Source organism: Prionailurus bengalensis, chromosome B1, assembly GCF_016509475.1.
Source record: "Prionailurus bengalensis isolate Pbe53 chromosome B1, Fcat_Pben_1.1_paternal_pri, whole genome shotgun sequence".
NCBI lineage: Eukaryota > Metazoa > Chordata > Mammalia > Carnivora > Felidae > Prionailurus > Prionailurus bengalensis.
Window position 1 is genome coordinate 166,070,495 of NC_057344.1, and position 13,066 is coordinate 166,083,560.

Below are 13,066 nucleotides of genomic sequence, written 5' to 3' on the forward strand. Positions count from 1 at the left end.
GTGAGTCTCTGGCAAAATGGAATTGCCCTGCATTCTTTGGGCACCGGGAACCCTAGATGGGAGGCTCAGTTTCTATGCCTGAAGCTTTTGAGAAAGCAGTGGTTTCTTCACAGGATTAGGTTATTTGTGGTAGAAAAGAAACTCTCTTGGTTGTTCCAATGAAGTGGGTAGTTTTGTGAGCCATCATCTTCCTCTTTGGGTTAGCCAGGATAGAATGAGACTTGGGAAAGTAGTTTGAGAATTTTCTCAATATGTTTTTAAAAATAAATACTTCTAGTTATGTATCAGAATTTTTTTTTTTTGTCTTTCAGGAACATTAAAAAAAGCCTATTTTAAATCAAATGGGACTGAACCTTTGGTCACCGATGGTGAAGTCCCAGTGTCTGATATTGTTCTTACAAATACGATTTGTAACAAGAGCACTGTGACATCTGCCACGCATCCCAACCAGCACGTTCCAGCCTGGACCACGGATGCTTCTCTCCCAGGGAAGCAGAATCACAGGAACACAAGTAAGTCTGAAGGTACTGAACACCCATGCCCTTTAATGTTTGTAGAACCTACAGGTGGATTTTAAGTGTGGCAACCAAGTGTGACCACGAACTGGCCACAGAGGCCACGTTGCACTCACTTATCCAGCAAACCTAACTGAGGGTTCTGTTCCTAAACATGAAATGCCATCGGCTCAGCCATCCAGATAGGGAGGGATAAGGGTGGGAAAGGAAAATGTATGAATGTCATTCAACATTTCTGAGGCACACTGCTTGCCCCGATAGAATGGTAGTGATTTTTATGGTGGTTCATCTCTGAAAGTTTGTGCTTCTGTTTTGAAGTTTTGAAGTTACTTGTTTTGAGATAGATAAATGAATATGTAAGTGAAGTTACTTATTTTGTTATTGGTGCCTTGTGGGAAGGATCTCGGTTCTATAATAGAATGTCAATGATTTAATGGGAACTATCCCCCCCATTTACTTTTGAGGTGCTCACGCGTTCTTCTTTCCTTACTTCCCTCTTCTCCCCCCTTTATTGGCTGTGCAATTTATTTTATGTGTTGATGACTGACAATCACACCTTAAGGAAAATGGTGTGTATGAAACCCTGCTTGAGGACCAATGCCAGCTATTCCAGAACAAGAGCTGGGAGAGAGAGAGGACAGAAAGTGTGGAGATGCAACCAGGTAGATAGTGGCAGACGGTATGCTGTGGAACATGATTTTATTCCTCAATATCCCTCAAATTTTTAGTAAGGTCACTAAGCTTCCAGATTGCTGGTGGGATTAGAGTTGGGGGCAAGCGCCTGAGAGCCTCAGCTCTGATCCAGTCAGCTCTGGCAAACATAATCAGAGCGCAGTCACTGTAAGAACTTTCTCTGTAGTTGTCTTCATTCTTATTTTCTGCTTCCCCAAACAAGGTCATGTGATTGAAAATTACACAAAACTCATCCATCTGGGGTCATTTCCTTGTTTGTTCCTCCCTCTTTCATGAAAACCCACAAAGGGAATCACATCCTAGGTCTAGGACAGAGTATTGATTTTCATCCTGAACCAGGAAGGGAAGGAGGAAGCTAAATTTTAGCGATCATGGTATATATTTGACAGTGTCTGAAGAAAAGTAGGGTTATTCTATTGCTCTAGACCCAAAGAGACAGACTGTTTGGATTCCACTGTTTCACACAGCACCTACATATTAACTGTTTCTGATGCTTGGTGTTTACCAGTGATTAATACGGATTTGTGTTTATTACCTGATGGTAATAACTGCAAACCCAAAGTATGACAAGTAAAATTTGCTTTCCTCATGAGTTTTACTTTGAAGTTTTTAATGTTTTCGTCATGTTTTAAGCCCTTCATTTTTCTTGAGGACAGTGTTTTTCATCAGAAGTGCAGAGATAATTTAAGCAAAAGCTCAGTCCCATTAATGTGTTTGCAATTATAGCGGTTGTTATTTTCTTTTGCTAAGTGGGTTTTTCTCCCTTTTGAAAGTTTTGTCATTTGTTAAGATTCAAGTAGAAGTGGCAAACACATACTGTGAAGAGTAAAGAAACATATGGTATTTGTTACTCAGTTTGGAAGCTTGATGGAGGTCTGTTCGACTCGTTTTCTCTTCCTATGACTGGAACATTGCGTGAGACTAGGAATGTAATTTGACATGTAAAGGAAATCCAGGTGAAATTAGCACGGTTAAATGGAGAAAGGTCAACACCTTTGAATATATGTCATTCCGTGTTGTTCATGTACTTGACAGCATTGAGCTTTACTGCTAACCACATAGACCTTCAATACACTATCTTAACTAAAATTGTTCATTGCAAGGGATTCGATAGTTTTTCATACATTTCAGTAATATTGCTAGCCTGTGATTGTAGAGCTTTTGGTCATTTTTAGGGCATATTTAAATTCTTTTCTCCTTATATATAACTAACTGATGACGTATGCAGGACAGGCGACACATACCATTTCAAGTTATGGAACTGAGGCTTAGCTGACATATCCCAAATTGCTTGTCTAGTACGTGATAGGCATGAAATTGGAATTCAGATCCTGGGACTTGTAGACCAGTGCTCTTTCAAGTTTTGCATGCTTCTTCATTTAGTTTTATTGCTTTCATTGCAGGAGCAGAGCAAATTTTAAGCTCCAGGAGAGTCGTCTGTTTTGTTTGCTGCTGTATAGCCAGTGCACAAGAAAATATTTATTGAATGAATAAGTAAACAAACTGCAGACATTTCAAAATTTTAATATCTGCTTTATCACTTCTCATTAATAACGTCTGATCACACTTCTGCACTTAGTAGTTACTTAACCAGTTTTATTTAAAGCATCATGTAGTGCCTTGTATCACTACTAACACCTAGGAGAGAATTTGCTTTTGTCCCTCTGAAAAAATTGCTCTCTAATTAAAATGTCATTTTAAATTCCTGGCATATGTAAAAGCTATTTAAGTCCACTTCAGTCCAAAAATACAGTGGCCAGACATTCTGTTCCATCCAAATATCCTGGGTAGGAAACCGAGGACTAACCTTCTGGCAAAAGGTACCAGGAAGTAGCCTCTCCTTAACACATTTGCCCCTGGGCATCCTTAATATCAAGCCAAAGCATAGAATACCTTAGTTTGTAAAGTCTTAATCAGAATCCTCCCTGTATGACACTGTGTGACAGAGCTTTGTAAATGTATAAAGTAGGTTTTATGTGACATCTGTCTCTGCTGGACTTCCATGAGCTGCATTTTGAAACCCAGCTGTGATACGGAAAGGGAAAAGGTTGATAGCTCGCCTGTTATATTTTAGCAAGGAATTTTTCTAGGTTGCCTTTTGTATTTTCACCTTTTCTCCTTGTATATGTATTGAAGCATAAACTGAATTTTAAGGAAAGAAAAAAAAAACCTCTTTGACCAACCAAAAGCATTTGGGTTAAAAATAATATGGTGGCCAATGGAATAACCTGGAAACTGATCAGGAATTGAAGTGACAAAAGAGTGGGGGTAATGTGCTAAAAGCTTAAGATGTTCCTTTTTTCCATCATGTTGTTTGATAATCAGATCCGTAATCTCTGCATCAGATGAGAATGCATCGTATCTATCATTCACTTTAATCAAAAGAACACTTTTTGAGTTATTATCCACCTACTATAAAATTTACCCCCTAATACGTAAAATACAAGATTTTAAGAATGTATTCACAGAGTTGTGCAACCACCACAACTATCTAATTTCAGAACATTTTCCTCCATGCAAAAAAGTGTTGGGGGCACCTGGATGGCTCACTTGGTTTTGGCCATGTGACTTTGGCTCAGATCTCACAGTCTGTTGAGTTCGAGCCCTGCCTCAGGCTCTGTGCTGACAGTTCAGAGCCTGGAGCCTGCTTCAGATTGTGTGTCTCTCTTTCTGCCCCTCCCCCACTCATGTGCATGTGCGCTCGCTCTCTCTCAAAAATGGATGAACATTAAAAAAAAAAAAGAAAAGAAAAAAGAAATGTTGTATCCATTATTCCTCATTTCCCCATTCTCCCATCCTGTGTCCAAAACTCCTACACTTTCCGTCTTTATGGATTTGCTTATTCTGAACACTTCATATAAACAGCATTATATAATAATTATGTGCCTTTGGGACTGGCTCCTCATAGCTTTCTTGAATATGTGCACAGTCTGGCCTTCTAGGTACCGGAGAATATATCAGAGCCATTCTAAGGCCCCCTTGGCTATCTTATTCTCCAGTTTTTCCTTTTTAAGTGTTTTGGGTCAGCCTCTTATTTCCAAGGGCATCTTTGCCTTAGGTAGCTGTGAAGTTTAGCAATAGCCACACATTGTTTTTGTCAAGTGCCCTGGGGGTAGGGCTGTTTGCATATAGACAGTTCTGAGTCAGAAACAACAACAACAAAAAGTTCTGAGTCAGGTCAAGTAAGGAGAAGCTCTGAGAATGGATTCTTTCCAGGGATCTTCCAGACAGGTTGAATAATGACAGTTTTCTGGGGACGGCTTTTTGGATAGCTTCAAACCCATTCTTTCTTCTCCATTGCCTCCCCCCTCAGTTGCAAAATGCAAAGCCATTGGTTTTCAAGGTTACCGCAGAACTGAGGAGATGGTGATGGAAATAGGGCAAGATGAAATGCTACAAAGCTCAGAGTTCTCACTATGGTTCAGTCATGTTTCTTGAATAAATGTTCCTCTGATTGATGCAAGCCTTTGGTTAAATTCCAAAGTTTTGAGAAATTTGATTCTGATAATTTTTTTTTTCCAGTGTTTTCTCTGCTTTTACATAGGAGCATATTTCTGGAGGATCTTACTGTGCTGTTCGGGGATTGCTTCCTACCCCTCAATCATTTTTATCTTCCTTATCTACTCTAGTGCTTGTTTTTCATCTCCTCCTACATTGGGAGCTTGTTTTCTTCTTTTTTATAATGCACAACTATGTTCATATTTTACATATTATGCTTAAATGGAAGTATTTTTCTTTTTCTTTTCTTTTTTTTTTTTTTTTGCATAAATCTCTTCATGCCCTCTCCTTCCTTTTGCATTATATTACCCCCAATCTGCCCATGGTTAACCCACGTTGACTACTTAGTGTATATGATTTTATAGTTTTCCCCATGCTCATATAATCATACACAAACATATATGCACATACCTGTATATAGAAGAACATACGTACAGGTTTTCTTGTCATTGTTTTTCAAAAAATGGGATCACATTTATTACATAAAATGTTTTCTTCATTCGAGAATACTTTGAATAAATGTCTCCAAGACAACAATTTAGCTTTAATTCATTATTACGATGACTGAATAGCAGTCCATATTGTCATTAGGCCATACTTTATTTCAACGATTCTCCTAACAGTGGACATTCACCTTATGTTTACTTTTTTTTTTTTTTCTTCAAGGAACTATATAGAGTCTTCTGAATATAAAATGACTTGGATCAGAACAGTGAAGCTGTCTAAAAAGCAGAGATTTATTAGCACTGATAACTTTGTACCAAAAGTGCCCTAACCACATGCTCAAAATTTGCTGAGTGTAGAAAGCTTATATACTAATCAAAAACCCTAAGGTTATTCTTTCTTCCTGGTTTTCTGTTTGTTACATAGTATTTCTATTAGCTTGAAAATGAGTTCTGCAAGAATATGAGGCTAAGAGGATTAGAGAGCATCTTTTGAAGTTTTGCCACGAGTACTATTCATCAGGCAACTATCCAAGGGAGTACTTGGGAGAGGGAGTCTAATTAGACATCAGAAATCTTTCTTTTATCCTGACGTTTTCTAATACTATTAACAATAGAACCCTAGATGTCTTTATTATATTTTTCAAAACTCAGTTCTGCTGTCCTCAGAGTAAGATACACACCTCTGTAGATTGCTGACTGTGGATTATTGTGCCCTTTGGAGTAGGAATCTGTGCTTATCTGTTCTTACATGTGTAAATGTAGATGAGTGAATGGATTAAATGCATCTGAGAATTGTATCCTTAGCATTCCTCTGTTGTTGTTGGATAGTACTTCTCCATCTGGGGTCTGAGAGACCTCAGATGTATTCTGGGGATCCAAGAATTCTCTGTAACAATTTCTTAAGTATATGCTTTCATTTCAACGACAATATAAAATAGCTAATGTAAGCCTGATCTCGATAACCTGGATAACCATCTTATAACAAGTATTTACATGGACTTTTGATGCCTGTATTTGAGCTTCTATTTATGATTTATGTTGCTGCTAAGCTGCATTGCTTAGACATTTGCCACTCATCAAGAAAGGAACAGAGGCAGACTTGATATTCTCTCAATTGCAGATCTAAAGTACATACCATCTTCTTGTGCAAAGGGCACCTTCAGGGCAACTCAGATGGAGAAAAATGGTGACCCACTTACTCAGCTGGAATACACTGTAGTATAAGTGTTGTAAAGACAGAAGAAACTTGTGCCTCAGCATCATGCTTTTCAGAGAATAATGTTAATATTATTCATTAATGTAATTAACTTAAATTTCATTAGTTTTGTAGTTTTGTTTCAATTTAATTTATACATACTAATTTTGTAGTTGTGTTAGATCTATAGGCATAAAGTGTTTTATATCTAATTGTATATATACTTCCATAACTTTCTTCCCGTAAAAATGCCTATACAATTTTCAGCTTGCAAAATACTGCTTTAGGGTGACAGAACGCTAGCTGTTTGTGTCACATCCCCAGGAAAAGCAGCGATGCTCTAGGGCAAAGTTGCTTCTTCTTCTTCTTCTTTTTTGACCCCACCCCCACCCTAACCCTATGGCAGAGTTTCTTAAATTTTTTGTGCCCAGAGCTCGTTCTGAAATCTGATGAGGCCTCTGGGTACCTTCTCAGAATATTGTTTTGGTGCTTAAAAAAAAATTACACAGAATCACAAAGGAAGGCAATTTTATTACAATTCAGTTACCAAAATATTAGAAATACAAATTCATGGTACAGTAATTCACGTGTCTATTAATGCATTAAACAATGGTATCTAGCTATAGGCCAATAACTATAATTTTATAACAGGGATGAGCATAAATAATAATTTGAAATGTCTATAATAATTCCAGGTTGATATGAAAATACCAGATATAACTTTTAATTTGTTCTCCTACATTTGTTACCTGCATTGATAATTTAAGTATGCTCAATTTCAGTAGGAGATTAATGGAAATAGAAATGCTATTTTTCTCCAAATCAGATTCTTCATAGACAGTAAAAATTCTATGTATAGGCACTTTTGGGGTCTTTGAATTATGAGTAAGGACACATATTCCAGATGAAAAAAGTACTTTTTGGTAGCTAAGAGAGTTGAAGGCCTGTTTAAGCTGCTTCATTAGGAATTTGCTACTACAAAATTTACTGTAGTTGATAGGGAAAAATCTGTTATAAAATGGACGACAGGACTGATAGGGGAATTTCAGTCCCTGTCTAAAGACTTCCATTTCCGGGTTCTTCTTCCCACCCTGCTTGCCGTGAGCACCAAATTACTCCTAATGAGGAATGCGGAAGTAACAGACTATAAATTGTCCCCTCTGTTGATGCCCTGCACTCAGACCTCTGGAGAACGATCTCGGCCCTGGGCTCAGTCCTCTGGAGAACGATCTCCTCTGAGCCCCCCGGTGTAAAATAAACCTCCTGCCTTCCAAGATCTCTGAGTGCCACTTGGTTCTTCTGCTGGGTGATCCAGACCAGTTTCCGTAACACAGTCATGATCCTGGACACCATCGCTTATGTACTCTGCTAACCCCCAGTGTTCCACACCAATGTTCACGTCCAGTTGGTTGCCCTCCACTGTATATTAATCATATTCTTCAGGCTTAAAGAATACTTATGAGATTCAGACATGGGCTTCTGGCTAGCATCAACATCTAAGCAAGAGCCAGCAAAGCATTTGAATAATTGCTTCATGTTCTTCCAGTTCACATGGTAGCATTCTAGTGAAGACCGGCACACTTCTTGGGAGAGAGAGAAAGGAAATTTGAATGTAACACTGGACTCTCTTTTTTTCCCCCCACTCTTCCTTTTTTCTCCTCATTTCATCTTTGGATGACTGGGAAGTATTGGTCTCTCCCAGAGAGAGCAAACTTGCAGAGGTAGGCTTTTGAAAGGGGTAATGGATTGGTGACTGGCTCACTCTCCTTTGACTACAGTCCCAGTCTTCCCTTCTCAAAGATCTCTGGGTAAGACTTTCTGACCTTCTTTCCAAAAGGAATCCTTCCACAGGTGACATATTCCCCCACATTCCACAGGTGACATACTCCCCCCAAAAGCATGTTCCTGTAACACATTACTAAGGCAAGCGAGTCAGAGTTTAGGTAGTTATGTCAAAGGCCTGTGGCTCAAAATTTTCCTCTCCGGATTTATTATCAATTTCCTTTTCTGAAAGAACAGCCCAATACCTTTGATCCGTATAAAGAAAAAAATAATAATAACAAGGTAATACTGCATTACAATCACAGTCCCAATAACAATTCAAGGTTACAAATCATCTTTTAAAAGACAAATTCTCAGATAAAACTAAACAAACAAACAAACAAACAAAAACAACTGTGTAAATTATTCTACTCTCTGGTTCTGAAAGAAAATTGGCATTGTGTATATTCTTTTGCCTGAATCATTCAATTTGCTGACTGTCTTAGGTTTTTGGTCTTTGTACAATTCTGTGTTGAAAGCAAAAAAAAAAACCATCTGTGGGAATCTGTTTGCTGTTATTTATGCCTTTGGAGAATATGTCTTTTCACTTACTTGTAGTTGAAATGAATATGATAATAAGTTTTGTAAGCCAAAAGCTTTGTACCAATTTACATTTGATATAAACCACTCCTTGTCTTTTATTGTTAACATATTTTATGCTTATATTTTTCTCCACTGCATCATTAATCTAATATTTGTATGTGGTGTTTGAATTGATAGAACTTGTACTTGTTTATAATTATGTTAGTTGGTGTGAATTCACTCTGATGTGTACGTACTCTTCCAGGCTTTATGAGGCGTCTCAATTTCTGAGAGTTTAGGATATTCTGGGAAGCACCATTTATTCATCAGCAACTGTTTATTGGGTGCCATGCTCTGGGGTTTGGCTGTGCAGACTATAAGGGTGAGTCAGATAGAAATCCTCTCCCCAAGTCGTAGCTGCTGTCTGGTCACTGCCTTAGGATAATGAACATATTTACAACCTGAGAAATTCTATAGGAGTTTCAATGATAGAGGAAAACATGGTCTATTTCAATTCTTCTTATTTCTTTAAAAGATAAGGTTTCTAATTCATACCACTTATATGCTGTAAGAAATACATTTTCCCAAACAATAAAGTTTTATTTATAATTATAAAGGTAAATTTTAGTTTAAAGGTTTGACCTGGAATTTTAATTTTTGGTGAGATTATACTGTTTCATTATTAAATTTAAAAACTTATTTATCATATAATTATCTTAGATAAATTGAACAATAGTTTTCAATTTTATGGGAAGGCCAACCTTGCTTTTATAGGTACTACTGAGAATTTGATCACCTCAGGAAGTGGGAGGTCTAGAATTATACAATTCCCTTCTTGAAATTTCTTTACAAATTTCATTGTTTATTAAGTAATCAACTCAGAGAGTTTGTTTCTGCTTTGGTTGTATGTTTAGAAATATGTTCTGACAATGGATATACATTAAGAAACTGATTTATGTTAACTCGATGGCTATTAAGCCACAGTATGTTACCATATTATGTATCCTTTAAAGTCAACAGAAAAGTTTAAACATAAATAACACGAGAGTGCTGCCATGAAAAAGAAATGGACACTTTTTTTTTTTTTAACGTTTATTTATTTTTGAGACAGAGAGAGACAGAGCATGAACGGGGGAGGGTCAGAGAGAGGGAGACACAGAATCTGAAACAGGCTCCAGGCTCTGAGCTGTCAGCACAGAGCCCGACGCGGGGCTCGAACTCATGAACTGTGAGATCGTGACCTGAGCCGAAGTCGGATGCTTAACCAACTGAACCACCCAGGCGCCCCAGAAATGGACACTTTAAATCAAAAAGTCTCTGCTAGTTTTATAGTTCGGGGATTGGCCAAGTGGCCATGTTATAGCCAATCATGAGATGCAGTGAAGCAAGTAATGTGTGGGGACACATCAAGTTCTGTCAGTGTTCAGGTGAGGACCGGCCACCCCTTCCTTATTTCCTGTTTCTCCCTTTGGAAATGGAGATGTCTATCTTATGCCTGTCCCACCATTGCATTTTGGATGCTGGATTGACTTAAGACTTTTAGGGCTTTGGGGATAGAATAAATATATTTTGCGTTAAGAAGGACATGAATTCGGGAGGGGCAAGGGTGGAATGTTATGGACTGAATGTTTGTATCCCTCTAAATCCGTATGCTGAAGCTCTGACACCCAGTGTGATGGCACTTGGAGATGGGGACTTTGGGAGGTAATTAGGGCTAAAGCAGGTCATGAGGGGGGACCATCATGATGGGATTAGTGCCCTTATAAGAAGAGGCAGAGGAAAACTTGCTCTCCCTCTCTCTGTTTTCACCCCAAAAAGAGGTCATGTGAACACACAGCCAGAAGACATCCTCTGTAACCCAAGGGGAGAGGTTTCATTAGAAACACACCATGCCGTCACCTTGATCTTAGACTTCCAGTTCCAGAACTGTGAGAAAAATAAATTTCTGTTCTTTAAGCCACCCAGTCTATAGTATTCTGTTATAACAGCCTGGGTAGACTAATGCAAATCTCACTTGTAAAATGTGAAGCTATTAAATAGAATATCAGCAACCAAATCTATTAATACGAAAAAATATATTGCATCTTAACAAAAAAGGCTTTATAAAAATGCAAGGATGGCTTAGTATTAGACACTTTATTCGTATGTCTCCAGATTTAATTAATACAGTAGATTTCTTTTATTGATCATCTCAATTGCTGAAGCAAACACATTTGTTAAAATTTGACAGTAAAAAAGAAAGAAAATTTCTTTAATTCTAAAAAGAATATCCCTCAAAAACCTGGATGCTTTGACATTATTTGCAATTACAAAAGAATGGAAATACTCTAAATGTCCATTAGGAGGGAACTGTTAAAAACAAAACAAAATATGGTTTAGCCAAGTAATAGTGTAAGATACATCTGGGAAGATAATGAGGTAGAATGCTACACACATATATATATATTATGTATATATAATGTATAATATATTATATACATAATGATTTCTGGACTAAATAGTGAATCAGTAAGTCACGGTGCAAAACAGTGTATAAAATGTCACCTTTTGTGTGATAAATGGAAAGGGGAAATTATTTATTTACATTAAAAAATAAACAGAGGATACACCAGAAACTAATAAAAATGTTTCTTATTGGTGAAGAGAGGCAGGAAGGAAGTGACAGAGATGCAAATAAGACATGTTCATATGTACCATTCATGTAGCTTTGATTTAGAATCAGGTAAACGACTTACTTAATGAACAATTATACCAAAGGAAGAAATTCATTAAAAATTGAAAACAAGGCAACAAGTTATCTAACTGTATATCAAGCTAGTGACTTGACCGTCTAAAATAAACGAATTATCTCCACTGAACTTAGAATATTTTGATTGTTCATCCCTAGTGGAGGTACTCTAAGCACCTAAAGAATTGCAAAGAAAGCTTAAACTTCAACAAGTAGTATTGTTTTCCTCCCAACTTTACTGAGGAAAAATTGACCAATATAATTGCATATATTTTCAGTGGAAAATGTGATGATTTGATATACATATACATTTTGACATGTTTGCTGAGATCAAGGTAATTGATGCATCCATGATTTCATGTAGTTAACTCTTTGTGTGTGAGTGCTGAGAACACTTCTGCTCTCAGCAAATTCAAGTCTATCACACAGTGTCATTAACTATAGTCACCCTGTTGTACATTAGATCCTCAGAGCTTATTGATCTTGTGACTGAAAATTTGTACCATTTGATCTACATCTGTCTATTTCCCTTCAGCCCCTAGCAATCACAAGTCTGTTCTCTGTTTCAGTGAAATCCCTTTTTTTTTTTTTTTAAGATTCCACATATAAATGATACCATGCAGTATTTGTCTTTCTCTGGGTTTATCCATGTTGTTGCAATTGACAGGATTTCTTCTTATGACCAAATGATATTCCATTACATTTTCTTTATTCATTCATCCATCAATGGGCGTTGATGTTGTTCATGTCTTGGCTGTTGTAAATCATGCTGCAGTGAACACGGGGTGCATGTATCTTTGTGAATTGGTGTTCTCATTTTTTTTTTGCAGATAAAAAAGAAATTGTGCTTTCCCAGAAGTGGCATGTCTGGGTCATATGGTAGTTCTATTTTTATTTTTGTGTGGAATCTCCACACTGTTTTTCATAGTGGCTGCACCAATTTACATTCCCATCAACACTGTTCAAGGGTTCTCCTTTCTCTGCATCCTCGTCAACACTTGTTATCTCTTGTCTTTTTGATAATAGCTATCCTAACAGGTGTGAAATGATATTTCATTGTGGTTTTTATTGGCATTTCTTGATGATTAGAGATGTTGAGCATCTTTTCATATTATTTTTAGCAGTTTGTATGTCTTTCTTGGGAAACTATCTATTCAGGTCCTTTGCCCATTTTAAAATTAGGATTATTTGTTTTTCTGCTACCGAGTTGTGTGAGTTCCTTATATATTTTGACTATTAACCACTGATTGGATATATGATTTACAAATGATTTTTCATTTCAGAGGTTGCGTTTTCAAGTTTTTTAGTTTTATGTGGTTCCACTTATTTACTTAGCTTTTGTTGCCTGTACTTTTGGTATCTTATCAAAAAAAACCATTGCCAAGATCAATGTTTGGAAGCTCCCCCCTCTCCTGTTTTCTTTTAGGAATTTTATGGTTTTAGGTGTTATATTTAAATCTTTAATTCATTTCAAGTTTCCATTAGGCAGTCTTATTGTTATATTGGGGTTGTTATTTTGAAAGCGTTGTTTGCACATTACAGGAGAAAGTGAGTAAGTATTTACATTCATGTTGTCAGGAACCAACATTTTCAACATAAGAGAAAAGAGATACAGATACAAAAATAAGTAAAACACTGTAATCTTAAT

General features: G+C 37.0%; 1 protein-coding gene across 3 annotated transcripts in view; it reads left to right on the forward strand.

Annotated features, from left to right (window-relative positions):
• The window catches only part of CORIN (corin, serine peptidase), a 260,812-nt gene that overhangs the window by 54,957 nt on the left and 192,789 nt on the right, over positions 1–13,066 (forward strand). For all 3 annotated transcript variants that reach the window (XM_043572726.1, XM_043572727.1, XM_043572728.1), the window contains exon 3: positions 312–512. In XM_043572726.1, coding sequence (XP_043428661.1) covers positions 312–512 — 201 coding nt within the window. The remainder of the gene's footprint in view (positions 1–311; positions 513–13,066) is intronic.